This window comes from Poecilia latipinna, unplaced genomic scaffold, assembly GCF_001443285.1.
Source record: "Poecilia latipinna isolate Pla-1442-1.1 unplaced genomic scaffold, P_latipinna-1.0 Scaffold1671, whole genome shotgun sequence".
Taxonomy (NCBI): domain Eukaryota; kingdom Metazoa; phylum Chordata; class Actinopteri; order Cyprinodontiformes; family Poeciliidae; genus Poecilia; species Poecilia latipinna.
In genome coordinates this window covers 14,877-31,767 of record NW_015114287.1, presented here as the reverse complement: position 1 = coordinate 31,767, position 16,891 = coordinate 14,877, and the positions used below count along the sequence as shown (strand labels likewise).

Here is a 16,891-nt window from a genome sequence, read left to right as displayed (position 1 = left end):
CACAAACACACATATGTATATCACTTCTAGAGAATAATATATATATATATATATATATATATATATATATATATATATATATATATATATATATAACCTGAAGGCCAACATCATATGTGTCGCTGTATCTTTTTATACATTCTTTTTGTTTCTTCTCTGTCTCCTTCCTATTTCCCCATCTCTACTTGCATACTTTTTCTGTATTACTAATTGCCAACCTCTTGGGAGAAGTAATTTAGATCAGCATGAGACAAGTTGACTGTGCCTGTTTTGATGTAAAACATAGCAGTTACTAGCAAAGTGCTGCAAAGAGCAGTATCTCTGGGTGCTGTAATTGAAACTGGGTCCTTCGCAGCTCAAGGAATAGTCGCTGTGCCATTGCAAGCCTACAGTGCTGTTAAAACATGAGATTCTCACATTTGGGCCATTACCATTAGTTAATTAAAAGCTGCCAAGATGATTTCACATCTACGGAAGAGGATTAGGGCCACTGAAAAAACTAAAAATTCTGACTTTAATCTCAGAATTCTGAGATTAAAGTCAGAATTCTGAGATTAAAGTCAGAACTGTTATTTATTTATTTATTTATTTATTTATTTATTTATTTATTTATTTATTTATTTATTTATTTATTTCCAGTGGCCCTAATCCTCTTCTGTACACATCACTATTTTGGCATTTATAATAAAAAATCTCTGTAGAATTGACTTGCCAGAAAATACAGATGAACAACCAAAATAGAAAAAAAAGTTATATATATATATATATATATATATATATATATATATATATATATATATATACTTGTATAAATAGCCACAAACTTTAATTAAGGTGTCTGTTTTTGAGCTTCTTCCTTGTTCAGAACCCTCACACACCCTGGTGATGTAAAGTCTGTGTTCCAGTGAAGTTGTTGGTGTTCCAGGATTTTTTGGGTTTCTGGGTTGTTCCTGAACATTTTAACCAAGTTCCTTTCATCTGAGAGTGACAGTTTGGGTCAGAATGGGTAAACTTGGACTCCATCGGTTGTTCCAGCTGGATGATAATCCTAAACACATCAAAAGCAGTTAAACACGAGCTCATTAAGATTCCTGAATGGGCCCCCTCAACATCCTTAACACCATTGAATTTGTTGACTCTGCATAAAACCGGGTCTGGACCAAGAAACAAAGTTCTTTAAATGAAGTATAGCAATTCTGCTATGTAGAATGGTCACATATCCCTCTAGAATAGGCCTTGTGACTGAAAAGAATGCAGTCAGGACTCAAGTTGCCACCATTGACATTCCCACAAATATTGGTTGGCGTGTATTTGAATCTGCATGTCTTAAGTTTTGCCCATTGAGGAGTTGGAAACAATTCAAAATAAACTCAAATATGTCTACTCGGTTTTTGTTTTTAAGAACCACTTAGGTTGTATGTGTTTCTTTAGTCACTCCATGCTGGAAATAGAACAGTTAAAAATGTGTCAGTAAAAACCCCTAAACTATTATGACATTCATGTCTATGATGAACTGTTTGTGAATTCGATTGGCCTTAAATCTGAAGAAACACATCCTTTTTTCTCCCCCGCTGCTGTGCATCTTCTAAGTTTCACAACCTCCAGGACATGCAGCACACTGCATCGCTGGTAACAAAGGTGTTCATACAACGAGACTACAGCGAAGGAACCGTGTGCCGATTCCAGACCAAGTTCCCTGCAGAGCTCGACAACAGGGTGAGAACAACAGAGCATTGTGAAACAACTGCAACATGTTGCAGCTTAAAATTAAGTCCTTTTAGTGTAACAAGCAAATACGCCTATTGAGCTAATCTGCTTTTCTGCCCATGCTTTTTTTTTTCCCACTTCAGATTATACAAGCTTGAAGAGTGTGATAATTCTTATCAAAAAGTTTAATGTTGGCTCGAGTAAAATGCAGCAGGCATGTTCAACATGTTTCTCAATAGGTGCTCAGCTTGTTTATGTTGTTGTGGGAGAGCTACATATACTCGTGTTCCCAGTCTGCCTTATCTATACCACTCGTTACTTTCTCTCCTTGTTTGTGTTTATTAGATAGAGAGAGCTCTGCTTGAGCAGACAGTAAAGACCCTGAACTCTTATTATGTGGAGGCTGAGAAAGTTGGCGGTCAGTCATACCTGGAAGGATGCCTGGCTTGTGCAACAGCATACATCGTCTTCCTCTGCATGGAGACACGCTATGAGAAGGTAAGAATCTGTCGAAAATGTCCTCACCTGATGACTTGAGATATTCCCGTGAAAAGACAAAAGATTTAAACTTCTTTCTTATCTGTAAAATGTGTATTATTAACAATCTTAAAATCTTAAAACCTACATGCACGGCAAGAGACTGACATCAATAATTTTGTCAAAATGCAATGTTTTCAGAAATGGTGCCAGACCTGACATTTATTAAGTATTGGACAGCAATGGAGGCCCTGTGTCTGTCGCCTGGTAGCTTGAAGCGGTTGTGAAAAATGGGAAGAGGCTTTCAACAACACTAATGATGTTTATGATGTAGATGTTTAAAAAAAAATCGAGATTTGTGGTAGAGTAATATGAAAATATCTAAGTTCTGACCCAGTGTCATCTAATTGGAAAGGTGATAGTAATCAACAGTCTCTTGTACCATGCTCAATTTTATAAGGTTAAAGATAAAACTTTAAGAATCTGCACGTAACTGCATTAAACTCGTAAGTCTTATAAAAATGCTGATTGGTTTAGCAATTTAGAAGTTAATGTTTTAAAAACAGACAGAAAAAGACATTTGGTTCTGTTTTGGCTGCTTTCTCAAACCCAGTAGTTTTTTTTGTTTTTTTTTTGTTAAACTCGCTCCAGTGGGAAACAGGCAGAACCCAGGAGATAAAATCAGGTCTTTAAAACCTTCCACCACTTCTCACATCCTGTTCTGAAGGTCACGCATGAGTGGCACCGGGTAAAGCATGGCACGTCATCTGTAAAACAGTTTTACTGAGCACAGGCAAGATGTCCATCTTCAGAAAGGACAGGTGGCTCAACCTGTTCATGACTGTATTGCCGTTTGTTAGTCGCTGAGATGGAACAAGAACACACACGCATGCATACTGCAATCGCACACACAGGCACAGTGAGCTTGATTAATCCTCTTTGTCGTTTTCTGTGAACTTGCCAATGCGTCAGATGAGATTGGAGTGGCGTGAAGTTCCAGCATGTCTTTCTGTTCTGATCGCTGTCTCGCACAACATTCATCTCCCTCGTCTTGTTGCATTTTGTAAACATTGCTTTTATCAAAGCTGCGCCGGGCACTGGGAGATTGACCGAGTGCCCACAAAGCAGGTTTATTGCTACGTTGAAGCCATGCAGAAATGGCCTGGTCTGACTCACCTTTCATCTTCCTGTCAGGTGGAACCGCTCCATTGAGCGGCGCAGATGCTATCGGGCTCCACATGAGAGTTGTTTATTTACCTGTTTAAACTTTATGAATAGCTCTATGACTGACGACGATAAAATATACCCACCCAGGTTGAAGCTGAGTGTGCATATTCACGTGTGCCACACAACCGTGGTTTTCCCGATCTTCTCAGCGGCCTCTCAGAAGGCACTGATTGTTCCCTGCATGTCGGAACAAGCGTGAAAAAGTCCCTCACACAGACTCTTCATTGTGCATCTCCTGTTTCTTTTCTTCGTTGCTGACAATAACATGGCTGAAATGCAGCAGCAGATTTGCCACGATAGAAGTTCAGTTTGTACGAAAAACACAAAGGAGCCTCTACGTGTAACTTTAAAGAAGAGGACTACTTCTGTGTAGTGTGTGTGTATAGTCTTCCCAGAGCAGCTGACACAATCATGCCAGCGTAGCAGTGACACAGATATAATAAGGATACGTAAATGTCAAATTTTGAAAGTAAAGAGGGTTGAGCTGTTCCCTGGCTTTACTAGGTGTATGATTGGCTTTTTCCCTTGAAACACTGAAACAGTTTTTGTCATTTTTTTTATTTTATTTATTTATTTGCCTTTTAAGATATTCAGTTCAGTTTACACCATTGTTTGTTTCCAGTTTATAATGTTATCTTGTTTAGTTTCTACTACTAGAGTGTGAACGGGTGAGTGCCTGCAGCTCTGGGGTTCTCTGGACTTGATAAGGCGCTATACAAGTACAAACTCATTTACCATTCACCATTTAAACTTCTCTTCTTAAAGTAACCTTTATTTTACCAACATGCTTCTTTTGACTGGAAGTAAAATCAACATTTTGGATCAGCGCAGCTAGAATCCTGACTTCAATTTCGATGAGATTCTGTAGAGTGGACAAAAGATTAGGGCGATGACAACCAGAGAAAGAAACCTGCCAACACTTTGAGCCCATGCCAGAAAAGTAGCTGATTTTTTAGTATGATGTCTCCAAACCAATCAAAAGGTGGAAAAATATTTTCAGATTGTAAGGCAGGATAAAACGCAGTGCACCCGTCAGTAGCACCAAAAGTCATTTCCCATTGATTATGCATGAGAAGATGACATAAAATACAAATGACATGTTTTCTATGTTGTGTTTGTGTTTGTCTGTTAAATCCGAACTCAACAATGATCCGTGTTCCCCCCCGTATCAAAAGACAGCACTGATCACATTTTCAAGTCAAGTGGAGTCTCAGATCTGCTTATTGAAGCCTGTAAACAGCTGAATGTTTACAATAGTGGTATTTAGAAAAATAAAAAAAAAGATTTGCTGACTTTGTTATTCTTATAGCAGTGATCCTAAGGCTGAGTCGAATGAAGTGCATCTGACATAATTAGACTGTATTTTAGAGTTGCATGGCATGCCCACATTGCTGGGACCCACACAAGCATGTCTGATGTACTTCTGAGGAGCTGTTCTAATCAAGCCTTTAGTTTATATCTGTTCATTTAGCATGACTGTTCAATTCTTTGGAGCAACCTATCAACAACAAACACAGACTACAAAGGTTATTCACAGCTGTTGTTTTGTGTACAGACATGCCAGTTTGAATGTGTATGTCGAGGCATAGCCTGAAGTGCACAGTTTCCTCCCCACTGCTTTGTGGTTATTGCACAGTTGCTGCAAAACTAATGGGTGGGTTCATTGCCAATACAATGTAAATAAACCAGCCACTTTACTTTTTAGAAAGTTTGCCCTGATGGTTAGCCAAGGCATAACATTTGGCCTGAGAGAGTCATCTGTTCCATTTGGAGCCATGGCTTCAAGATGGAGATTTTCAGAAAGAGAAAAGAGCTCCTCAGTTTTAGCAATTCAATTTTACAGCCATGCTTTAGCGTGAGTGGTGAGGAATATGCTAAAAACATACTGATATACTTGAACTATAATGGAATTATTTTAAGTTTGCGTTATAATTCTCTGGAATAAAAGACTCAAGGATATGCATTTGCTACGAGATGAACTAATTTCTTCCATTTTCATATTTTCAACTTGAGACAAAACATAGCTGGAGATTAAATGGCTAAATCCAATCTCATGGTTGATCTCTCGACTACCCATGGCCATTACATGTTACATAAAGTACCCTTTAAAAACTAATATGCAGGTATTAGCCCCCAGTTAGTGCAGCTGTTTAGATTGTCTTCTGTAAAACTGCGTTTAGCTTTTGCATCCAATGAACTTTTGATGTTTCTAATGAAATCTGGATTAAAACCAGATGTATGTCAGTCCTCCTCTAAAACCTCTTCAACCAACTTTTATTTCAGGTCTTGAAGAAGATATCAGGCTACATTCAGGAGCAGAATGAGAAGATCTACGCTCCGAGAGGTCTGCTGCTCACAGACCCCATAGAGAGAGGAATGAGGGTTGTATCCTTCATTCTGCTGCTGCTACACTCTCTGAGAACAACAAACAAAAGGGTATAATGGTCTAGATTGTAGACTGGCAATTGGAGAGACTGGCTGTTACCAAAACAGTTGCTAGAGATGGATACCTGGACATAAGGAAAGCATCATTTAATTTGTACATTTTGAATTCTAGTTCTCCATTTTATCTGTTTGACACCTCCTTGTTTCCAGGAATAAATCTAACACATAGCCGCTTTGAAGAGGTTTGCTAAAAGGAAATTGTGAACTAAAACTAACTAAAAGCCAAGATGCTAACGTCATGGAAAGTCTTATTTTTTCAAATGAGCCAAGCACTTTTACTGTTTTATATTGACAGTTTTCTGTGCGGTTCATGGTACCGCTGGGGTTTGTTTTTTATTGTCTTCCTGACTGACCCCAGAACAGGCAACAGGAGAAAGAAAAATGCGCCCAACAGACCATCACACTAGCTTGCCGTAGAATGACTTTCTGAAAAATGAGACTAAAAGTCAAAGAGCAAAGTTTAACCAATGTAGCTGGTGCAGTCCTTAAACTACAAATAAATGTTGAAGACCATTTTACAGTAAGTGAATCCCGTAACGTTTAATTTCTCCATCAATTCTTCTACTCCCTTGCCACAGTGACATACTGAAGCTCTTTCTCAGGGATCCAGACACTTTCACAGACCAGAAAGGAAATACACTCCTTACAGTGGGAAGCATCCTGCTTTCATTCGGATCACATGCCTGAACAACCTCGACTGCCTCTTTTCCTTGCAGAGAAGCATTGGCTTTACTTTAATCTTTCCTTGGATGGCTGAACTACAAACCCGGTCTATGCTGTTCACTGACTGCAGGCAACACGCATTTCCAGCTGGGTCGGTGATCAGTTCACACTAACCCGATTGTATCCAGAACAGCCTCAAAAAAATTCAAACATGTTTGTTCAACTGCGATCTAGGTCGGTTTGTTCCCCTCACACGTTTACGGACTCCGGTCCTCACCTTGTCTTGGCAGAATTTTGTGCCAACATTCCCTGATGACTAACGTCAGCAAGATGGAGGCTGATTCAGACTTTCCTCAACTGGGAATCGGGGGTAACAGTGGTAAAAATAAAATGAAATAAAACATGCAGTGTGTCCCCAGTTTAAGACTGATAAACAGTTGCAGGAAAGTAGGAACCTCACAGGTAAAGCGCCACTGCCATTGCGCAGAAAGCTTTGACATGGCAATATCCATAGCTGTTCTTGGGGATTACAGATCGATATTGCTATAGGACATCCCTTTTCGTGCTCCTCTCTTTGTATGTTTTTCTTTATCTGTATGATCCTTGACGCTCATTGTGTCCCCAGCTGGAGATCAGCGTGTTTGAGGACCGGGGCTCAAGCGGCTCGAGCCCCAGCAGCAGCATGTCATCGTGCAGCACTGCACGGTGACTGGAGGAGCAGCACCAGGCTTACGGGTACCACCACAGAGGCAGCGGGACACTCACCAACATCCGCATGTTGAAACATGAGAGCACCAGGTTCTAAAGACGAGCAGAGAGACGAGAAATCCAAGGAGGTGATCCACAAGATTCACACGCTCTCCCTGTTGAGACCTTCGACTAATCACCATTGGAGAAGGATCTGGCTTGTATAAAAGCTGTGGCTACTTAAAATAATCAACCTAAGTCAAACAAAACCCACATATCAGCTTTGTGACTAAATGCAAAATCCAGCATCTAAGAGGATAAAACTTTTACTTTTGCAAAGAAGTGAATCATTTCTGTTCCATTCCGTCATGTCTGTTTTATGTCCTAGCTTTGTCTGCAGGCTTACATGAGTTTAGGCCTGTCATCAGTGCATGACTAGTATCATTTCACTGTCATTATTATTCTGTGCTCATTTTTTTAGTCAGGGTATTCAAAAGCCTTTGCAGCAGCACCAGCATCTAAAATGAGGATAACTTTACTGCGTCCCAGGAGACACGATGTTCTTGCATTTGTTTCAGGTAGTTGAGGTCAAGTCGCTTTGAATGGTGGCAAATTGGGCTTACCAAAGCCCAAAGGCTTTGTTCAGAGGTATTTGGCATAAATGTCAAACTAAGAACAGTGTGATTTATTTATCTTTCTTGTTCATCAGAGTGGATTAGGTGACCTGCATCGCAGCTGCAGGCCATATATGCAGACATATTCACATACCATGCCCAAGCATTAGACATACAGCATATGCAGTGAAGGGGACATGTGTGCACATGTAGTATATAACAATGAGACACATACGTGTGCAGCATGTGCTTATGCTTTCCTGCCCACACTGAGATTATTCTAGAGTTTGGATATGAAAAAGCCAGGAAATATCAGAACATATTCAGAGGTTTGGACATTTTTTTTTCTTTTTGCTTTCTCTCTGGATAATAGTTCTTATGTCTGGCAGTGTTTATGACTTTGAATACACTTGCAGTCTAGTGTGAGATGAAAGCTTGCAGATCTTAACACTGTCACAAACCCTTTTCCCTAAACATACTTACTGGCTTCCTACGAAAGCTGAAAGAGAGTGGGCTGTTATCAGTGAAGCTGGAGACTCTGCAGTCATTAAGCCGAGAAATGTGTTCCTGTTTGAGGGCTGGAGCTCGCAGGAGAATGGGCCCACACAGAGTTAAAGAACTAAACCTTATTTAGCCTGTGTTCACGGCTGTTATGTAGATGCAGATTGTGTTAATAATTCAAACACAACAAAAAAAGGCGAAGCATAAAACGTCTTGGAATGCACTGCATCCAACTGACGCACTCAGAGAAGAAGAAATGTAGAAAAAAACAGTTCTGTCCATTGTAGGGTTTCAAATTTAGATAAAATAGATTTTTTTATTTTTTTTTAATAATGTTCTTAGATAGTTGGCTAATGGTTTAAAAATTGTACAATCTTTCTGCTGTGGCTTTCCTACAGTTTAAAGACTTTCGAATGAGTTAAAATGCTGGAGTAACCAGTTTTCCCCATCTGTTTGCAGCATAAAGTAACGCCATGATTCCCCTCTTTATGAATTCTTTTTTAAAGCTAAATACATCATGCTTTACATTTTTTTAAATTATTTTTGTGTAAGACCAAGATTATCACACCCTTGAAATCTCATAACTGCCAGTATTTTAAAAACAATGCAATCCTACTTTCTAGTGCACAAAATTGCATTACGTGGATAACTTTCGTAATTCTCCCTGTAATTTTAAAGGATACATTTTGTTTTCAAATTAGCAGATTTCTAATGTGAAAAGTCAGTGCTCACTTTAGAACGACCTCATTTGGACAGTGTAGGTCAATTCTAAACTTTCATTGACTTAATAAAACTTAAAATTTATCTGCAACACAGTTTCAAGGACACCGTTATCTTAACCTGCCTCTCATATGGAAAACCATCAATCATAGTTGCGTAGCATCATCAAGTGTGACCATAATGTTGCAAATATTGACAGAGTATCAACATAACATCCATTTTGTTTGTCTATGTTTATCATGTTGTTGTTGTTTTTTAGTGTTACTGCAGCAGCTGATGCTGTTATCTTTTGTTACTGAATGTTTGACGGTAAACTGACCACTGCAGATCTGCGTTTTAAGTGTTTTGATTTATTTCTGTGAATAGTTTCACATCATTTAACCCTTGGATAACTGATCTAAACCACGAGAGTTTAGATGTGCTTGGATTTAGCCTCCTGTGCTTTCATTTTTTGATGCCTTCATGTTTCATACTGGTGGAATGGATATCCAACCTGGTGCTGACGGACTGACCAATTTAAAAGCGACTTACCACTGCCAAAAGGCACATGAAGGAGCTTATTGGACAATGTATATTAAAATGAGTATAAACAGTCTGTGCAGGTATGACTTTGTAGCTTTGATTGTATGCATTTGTGAATAGAAGATATTGGATATGTGATACAATAATCCCATTTCACTAGATGTTAGTAATTTGTTTCCTATGGTCATTAAGAAAAGGAGCAGCTAAATGCAGACAAAGATGTCGGATTGTGTCATTTGTGAGTCGTTATTGATTTGTCTGTAAATCTGTTGAGAGTTTTGATACTGTGGCTAACGAAGTTGATAGTAATAACGAGTTGATGATAATGATTCTCAGGGAAAACTTTTAACAGGCCAATTTTAAAAGGTCTTAAATGAGCAACATGGTGATGGCCATGTTACTCAGCTGGTTGCACAAGCTACAATGGAGTCTCTGACTGCAACTCCTCAGCCTGTGATTAAGCTTTGCATAGGCCTAGTATTGAGCAATTCATTTTATTTGGATGTTTAGAAACAGGGATTCATCTTAAAGTAGCATGTCAGTGGTTCCTGGGGATTAGAGTTGGAGAATCATGAGTCTGACAAAAAAAAAATCTATCAACCTATCAGTTTTCTTTTTGATATTAGTCTACTGATGTATGAAAATCTTCCACAAAAGGTTCTGCTTCCAATTGGTCTCAAAGTTGTTGTTTTTTTGTTGTTTTTTTTCACATATTTAATAACATTCTTGTCCAAAGTATAGAGATTAAGAAGTGAAAAAGTCACTAGTGTATAATCAATCTTAAATTTGCAAACAAGACAGCCATTCATAAAATGTGATTTCTAAATAAAATGTGATTAGGATTAACTTAAAATATAAAAAAAAAGACCACCATTTTTAAAGAAATCCATAGTTTCTATTCTGTGAGGGCCAAACAATGATGGGGAGCTCATTTAATAATGTAACCTATTGGCACTTTATTTATCTTGTACTGCATTTAAGTGTGACACACCTTCATTGGGTTGTACACAATCAGTAATAAGAACATATCAAAAGCTCGATGTTCTGTAAGAAAATAAATATTGGGCAGTAACTTTGATATATTCCTGAAAATATCTAACATGATGTGTGCAGTATTGGTGCTGAGTTGTTTTGCTTCTGCGGAGACTCCTTGTTCTGCACTGATGTTTTATGCTGCATGATGTGTAAACATGGTAGCAGAGGACAAGACAAATAAAATCCCTCTTAAAAAAATATTGCAACATGCTGCCAAAAGTTATATATTAATGTTGTTTGTGTGTTAATATTTGGTTACTAATGAGTTCACTAAAATATTGTCATGTACATTTTATAAAAGTTGATTATACATCCAATCCAGAGATGCTCTTACTGTCTATAAAGTGTTTGATGAAGCCAGTGAAAAAATGATCGATTGTTGTCAGTATTAAAATAAAATTCATTTTGCTTAGAAGATTGATACAATTTCTGACTCTTGTTAGTTTTAGAAACTGATATTTCAGATGTTTCTCAGAAAATATTGGAAGGGAAACCAAGTTATATCACAAAAGGTCTGTTGTTAATGTGTTCAATAAAAGAAAAAAAAAACATCTCTTTTCCGTCCATGTATCTTAGTTGCCTTTAACTAGGCTTGTGATCAGTTGGGGCAAAAGCTGTAAAAATTGCCACTGTCCCAATCCCAAAGGAAACAAGAATGCAAACTTTATGTTTGGTGGGTTGGAAAGTCATAAATATGCATAACTGTGGTCCTTTCAGCTCTAACTTTATGGTTAAATTAATGTTCAAGACTCAAACAAGACTTTTATTAAATGGCAATTCAGTTGTAATCATCCAGTTCACGTAATCACCTCAATCATGGAGCCTCAAAACGCAAGAAGTGACTAATACAAATAGTTGCCGAAAAGAGAAACCAAAGAAAACCAATAAAACCACAACAATGCTTGTTTGTATTTCTAAAATATGATTTAAGATGATCAGAAGTCTGTAAGACTGGTGGATTTGCAGCATTGATTCAAGGGAAAATAAAACATTTACCTTTTCTTTTTCATCTTTGTAATCAACCAACAGATGCAGATTAGAATATTAATTTATAATCCAGGCATGTCTTGACTTTGTAAGTAAATTAACTAGTTTCAGAAAACATATTGAAATGAGTGGTGGGATTTAGAACTGCACTCCAAAATCAGCATTAGCAGTTTTACGTCAACGTCGTATTTGTGATCATGTTTTTAGGGATTAGTTTTGCAGTGACAGTAATCCAGAATTTGTCTCTGTTTGTTTTTTACAGTAGCTTTATGGTAGATCCAGCAGAGCCTTCTCATAAAACCAGAAGTCAGGGATAAAGTTCTACTCAGCTGAGTTAAGTTCACAGCTGAGCAGAGGGGAAGAGTTGTGAGAGTTTGCTGATATTTCTCAAAGACGCGTAAGAAGTGATGGAACATCTCATCACCTGCGGTCAAAAGTCACTCTCACGTTAACAAGCTATTCTCTACTTCAGGACAGTCTTTCTTTCTCACTGCTCGACTTCTTCTACTCTTACGTTTTGCTTAGATCAGGGGTCTCCAACCTGTGGCCCCAGAGCCATTTAGATCTTTATAAAATAACTGGCTAAAAATTGTAATGAACCAACTAATATGTTTTTTTAAATATAGATATAATAATAATAAATGTTTTTATTTATTTATTTATTTATTTTTAGTTTTCTCGGGGAATAATTGAATTTTCCCCAAATTAATGACACCATAAATATAATTTTTAGATCTAATTTTTTTTGTTTTTATATAATTTTCCACAAATATCATTCCAGCTTATGTAGCTATTAAAAAAGAAAATACCTGTTTTTATTTAAAAACCTACAATAAAATGGGGGCCCTTTCAAAAAACACATACAAAAGTTTTTCTACAGACAATATTGATAAAAAATTATAGCTTGTCCTTTTTGAAAAGGTCATCCAACATTTACCTCTGTCTGAACAAGCAAAACTGAACTGAAGCTGAACTGAAGACAAAAATGGCTCCTTAGATCATAAAGGTCACAAGCTCCTCTCTTAGACAGAACCGACGTTTTCATGTTTTCAACATTTGTTGCTCTGTGGCTGGACAACACTGTTCCTTTCTGCTGTGCTTTCCTGTTCTTTCATTGCTCGTTTTCTCAACAGAAAGGAAGTTGTCTACTTAACCTTCTCAGTTGTTTGTTTTTTGAGTCACGGAGAAGAAAAGTCACTTCTTGCTCTTGCATTAATGGAGTTAAATGCTTATTCTTTCTGAAGACAGAAAACCCGTATACCGCCTGCGATTCTGCTCTCCAGAAATAATGGAGCATGCAGCAATCTGGAAAATATCTGTGCGCACTTGCATGTAAGACAGAGTCTCTCGGGACAAGATCTTTTCATTACAGAAAACTCTTTGTCTGTACCCAGTATTCTGCCAGCGACATGTGTTGATGACTTAATTTACAAATGAATGTTAATGTATTTAGTTTACCATGGCAAAGTCTCAGGACAATATTTATTCAGTAAGAGGCAATTATGTATGTGTTTTTTTTTTGTTTTTTTTTTTCCAGAAAGCAGAACGCTTTGTAAGCTGCTTTCAGGAAGCAACATAAATTTGACAATTTCCACATTGGGTCAATTTAGAACTACTTTACAGAGATTTGATGTAACAGATCAGCCTAAAGTAGCAAATAGTGTTGAAGTTAAAGTAAAACAATTAAACTTTTTGTTTTTATTGATTTACCCTTAAAAAAAAGTCTAAAATTGTATAATTTTTATGAATCCAGTGCAAATAATTGCCTTAAAACATCCCGTAATTATTAAAACCGAAAGGATGCAACGAGCTCCACAGTCTGTAAAGAAACGTCTTTGAATATGCATGTTTTGAACACCTTTCTGTAAATACAGCTGCAGCGACTTGCTTTCAGCCTGGGCACAGACAACATATGCAAAGGCAATACCAGACAGCCATCTGCTAAACTGCTTCTCTGTGTTAGCTTTGGCGTGAATATCAGCACATTTTAAATGACCTCGGCGTGACTGACAGTTGTTGTGGTTGCTGCTGGATCTTCCAGAAATTCGGCCCGTCTACATAAAACGTAATGACGACCATAAAAGCCCGGAAATATGTGGCTCCAGTTAAAACGTCACTTCGGATCACGCCGACTCATGGTGAGACAGAGATTACAGTGCGTCGCTCTTCTCAGATCTACTGCATGGACTACAGGACAATAAATTGTTGCAGTAGTCCTTCAAACAGTCAGTTTTGTAAATGGATCAAAGGGTTGGTTTAGCAGAGGCTGATAAAAGGCTGACGGAGGAAGATATGACTGATTTGAAGATTGTCTGTTTCATTTAGCTAACACCAAATTTAGGACCAGAAAAGAAGTGATAAGAAAACATTCACCGATGGAGGAATTCACCTCATCAGCATTATACGGTGAAGAGCCTTTCAGGGCTCATCGAGAAGAAAGAACAAATACATAACACAATGCAATACTTAAAAGAAAAGAAAGACTACACAGAGTTTCTCACTGTGAGTACACTGAGTTACATTAGACCATTTAAAATGTGGTCATGTCTGTTTTCCTCCTCACCTGAGACTTTTAACGTTTGCTCTTAATTCTTCAACGACAAGCACATCCTACCACAGAAGCTAATGTTCGACCAACATCCCATTGAATTTGGACCGCAGATTTTGGTAAGTTTACATTTTGTTTTTATTAATGGACACTTCTGTTTGGATCAAATGTTTCAGTCAATATTTCTCTCGGATTGTGGCAAACAATGGTTTTTGCATCTTTCTTTGAAAGGTGCATCTTTCACTGTAAAGGTGAAACAAGTCAAAAAATGCAGATTCCTGAATACACTGTTCAAGTATACCTCTGTTAAATATGCTGCTAAAACTTTAGGAAACCACAGGATGTCTCAAGGGAGGGAGCTGAAAATGTTAAATTAAAAATAAATGGAGCCAAAAACAAGAAACTGCGAACTTGGAGCACTTTAAGCACCTTTTCAAGTCTCTCTATCACAAATAAAGCATTGTTAGTTTGACTTTGGTCCCGTGCTTTTTTTTTTTTTTTTCAGAAGAATGCGGTATTTTTATTGAAGGAAAGAAAAGTCTGTTCTGTTTGTACTATGGATGAACTTGTTCTAACCAGAAGACACATAAAAGATATTTTCTTCTACATTTTAAAACATGTTACATGTTACAATTCCTATTAAGAAAAAAGACATAGCAATGTATCTCTAGCCTTTTAATGTCTGTAAACCTGCTTTTGTTTAATTCGAACCTTCATTTTCACCTCCAACCTCATAAATTGGTAACAGCAGGAAAGGAAAGAAGGCAGTGGAAAGCGTTGTTTGAAACAAGGTTTCAATGTTGAAACTCGTCCATTTAGGTCATTTTGTAACATTAGTCTGCATTAACAAAGCAAAACAGAGCAGAACTCTGATGCTGGTGGTTGGCAACATCCAGGGTTAGAACATAGGCTTGGATCACAGAACAGACTTTGGTTTGTTGTTCTTGGCCTTCCCAGAACCCGGCAAAACCTCTAAGATAAAGAGCAGCTTCCAATGTAAATGACATAGCTCATTCCAAGCTAATGAAAACAAGATGTTACTCTCTTTATGAAGAAAAAAACAACAACTAAAAAACCACGAATTTTACATTTAAAAAAATCCCACTTAATAAAGCAAATGTGAAATCTCACATAGTGAAATGTGGCATGTGAAATACATGTACATGGGTTTACATGGGGTGTGCATGTACAATGTGCACCGCGGTTGTTACTCTACTGGATGAACGAGAAAGAAAGAAAGAAATAAACCCTCAGCATCAGAAATCAGTGCTAAATAAACGCTCAGAAAAAGAAGGTCTCCCTAAAAAGAAAGGCTTCCTCTACCTGGAGTCTGTCAACTGATATGTAATTATTAAAAAACTTGTTTTAAATCAGGGGAGTAGAACTTGTTTAGTGATGTTGCTTTATGCGATTTTGAACAAAGATTTTATGCAATCAGATCAGCAGGATCTGAGTGCTAGATTTCAAATATGGAACAAGTGTTCACATATTGTTTAATAAAAAGTTAAACATTTATGCCAGTTCTCACTTGCACATTTACGTACATTTTTCTGTACGTATTTTATGTGCAGGTCTAGATCTTAACTTTAAAAGAAATAATGGTCTGAAGTTCTCTGGAAGACCGTGGTGTTGTAAGAGTCTTGCTGTGAATAGAAGAAAAAATATATAATAGTTTGTTGTATCTGTGTATCATACGTCTTCTTAAATGAAAAAAAAAAAAAAAAACACGAGCCAAAAATAAAGAGTTATGACCTTCCACAAAGATGCGTTCCACGTGATGCCATTCATGCTTAAGAGGTAACGGAAAACATTTTATCAGTCATATCAGTGACTTATTCCTGTATTCAGACACACTTAAATTACTCTGATAAGCTTAAATCGAGTTACGTTCTCTGGCAGCAAGAAGCAAGGAAGAAAAGATGTATTTGATCTGAGGTTGCGGTAACCCTTAGTGAACACCCTCAGGCCAGCATTAGCATAGTTTGTGCAAAGTACTGCAAAGATGGCTTGACTTACATTTATCAGGGGTAAAAAGATGCATATAACAGATGCAGCGGAGAGGAAATGACAACTGCAGATCATACTCCAACACCGTTTGGACAGTGTTTTCTTGGCACTCTTTCGTTCTCCTATTTTCCACTTAGAAAGGCTTTCTCGTCATTTCCATTCCCATCAGATCCCGCATCGGTTTCTGCGAATTGTGCATTATCTTCGCATGTGCAGCCTCTCTCTTTGATGAAGGTTTTGTGGCTGCTGATTCGAGGCAGAAAAAATAAAAGCTCCGGGTCACAACACCAGTTCACATACATACACACCCGCCGGCGAGGCCATGAGAAGCCGAGGTGCCGGACTTGCTGCAGCATCCCATTTATGGGTGGTTGACGGGAAATGCTGGAAATAACACAAACAAAAATAAGTTAACAACTAATAGGATGAGACATTTATATAAGAAGTTTTAGAATTCAGAAAATTTGGGGTTTGTCATGTTTTGCTGCATCAGGTGTCACACCTGAGAAGCAAAACGACTTCACTTCGTAACGCAGAAGTCAATGTTGATTTCCAAAGATAACTACATTTATCCACTATGTTACGTTAGAGATGCTATGGCAACCCCATGTGTTCCCATGGCTTTGTCATAATTCACAGCCTGAACATTGAGTTTCAGGTTTTATTTTAAACACAAGGACATCTCAGAACAAACAGGTGGGGAATCATGGTTGTAAACCTGCACTGCTACTCATTGGGACAAACACATCAG

General features: G+C 37.8%; 1 protein-coding gene across 1 annotated transcript in view; it reads left to right on the top strand.

The window, feature by feature from the left end:
* LOC106964416 (golgin subfamily A member 7B-like) overlaps positions 1–10,574 on the top strand; it is a 21,445-nt gene extending 10,871 nt beyond the window's left edge. Inside the window, exons 3-6 of the mRNA XM_015059946.1 lie at positions 1,591–1,716; positions 2,053–2,205; positions 5,695–5,796; positions 7,145–10,574. Coding sequence (XP_014915432.1) covers positions 1,591–1,716; positions 2,053–2,205; positions 5,695–5,796; positions 7,145–7,228 — 465 coding nt within the window. The 3' untranslated portion in view covers positions 7,229–10,574. The remainder of the gene's footprint in view (positions 1–1,590; positions 1,717–2,052; positions 2,206–5,694; positions 5,797–7,144) is intronic.
* Positions 10,575–16,891: the final 6,317 nt, after the last annotated feature.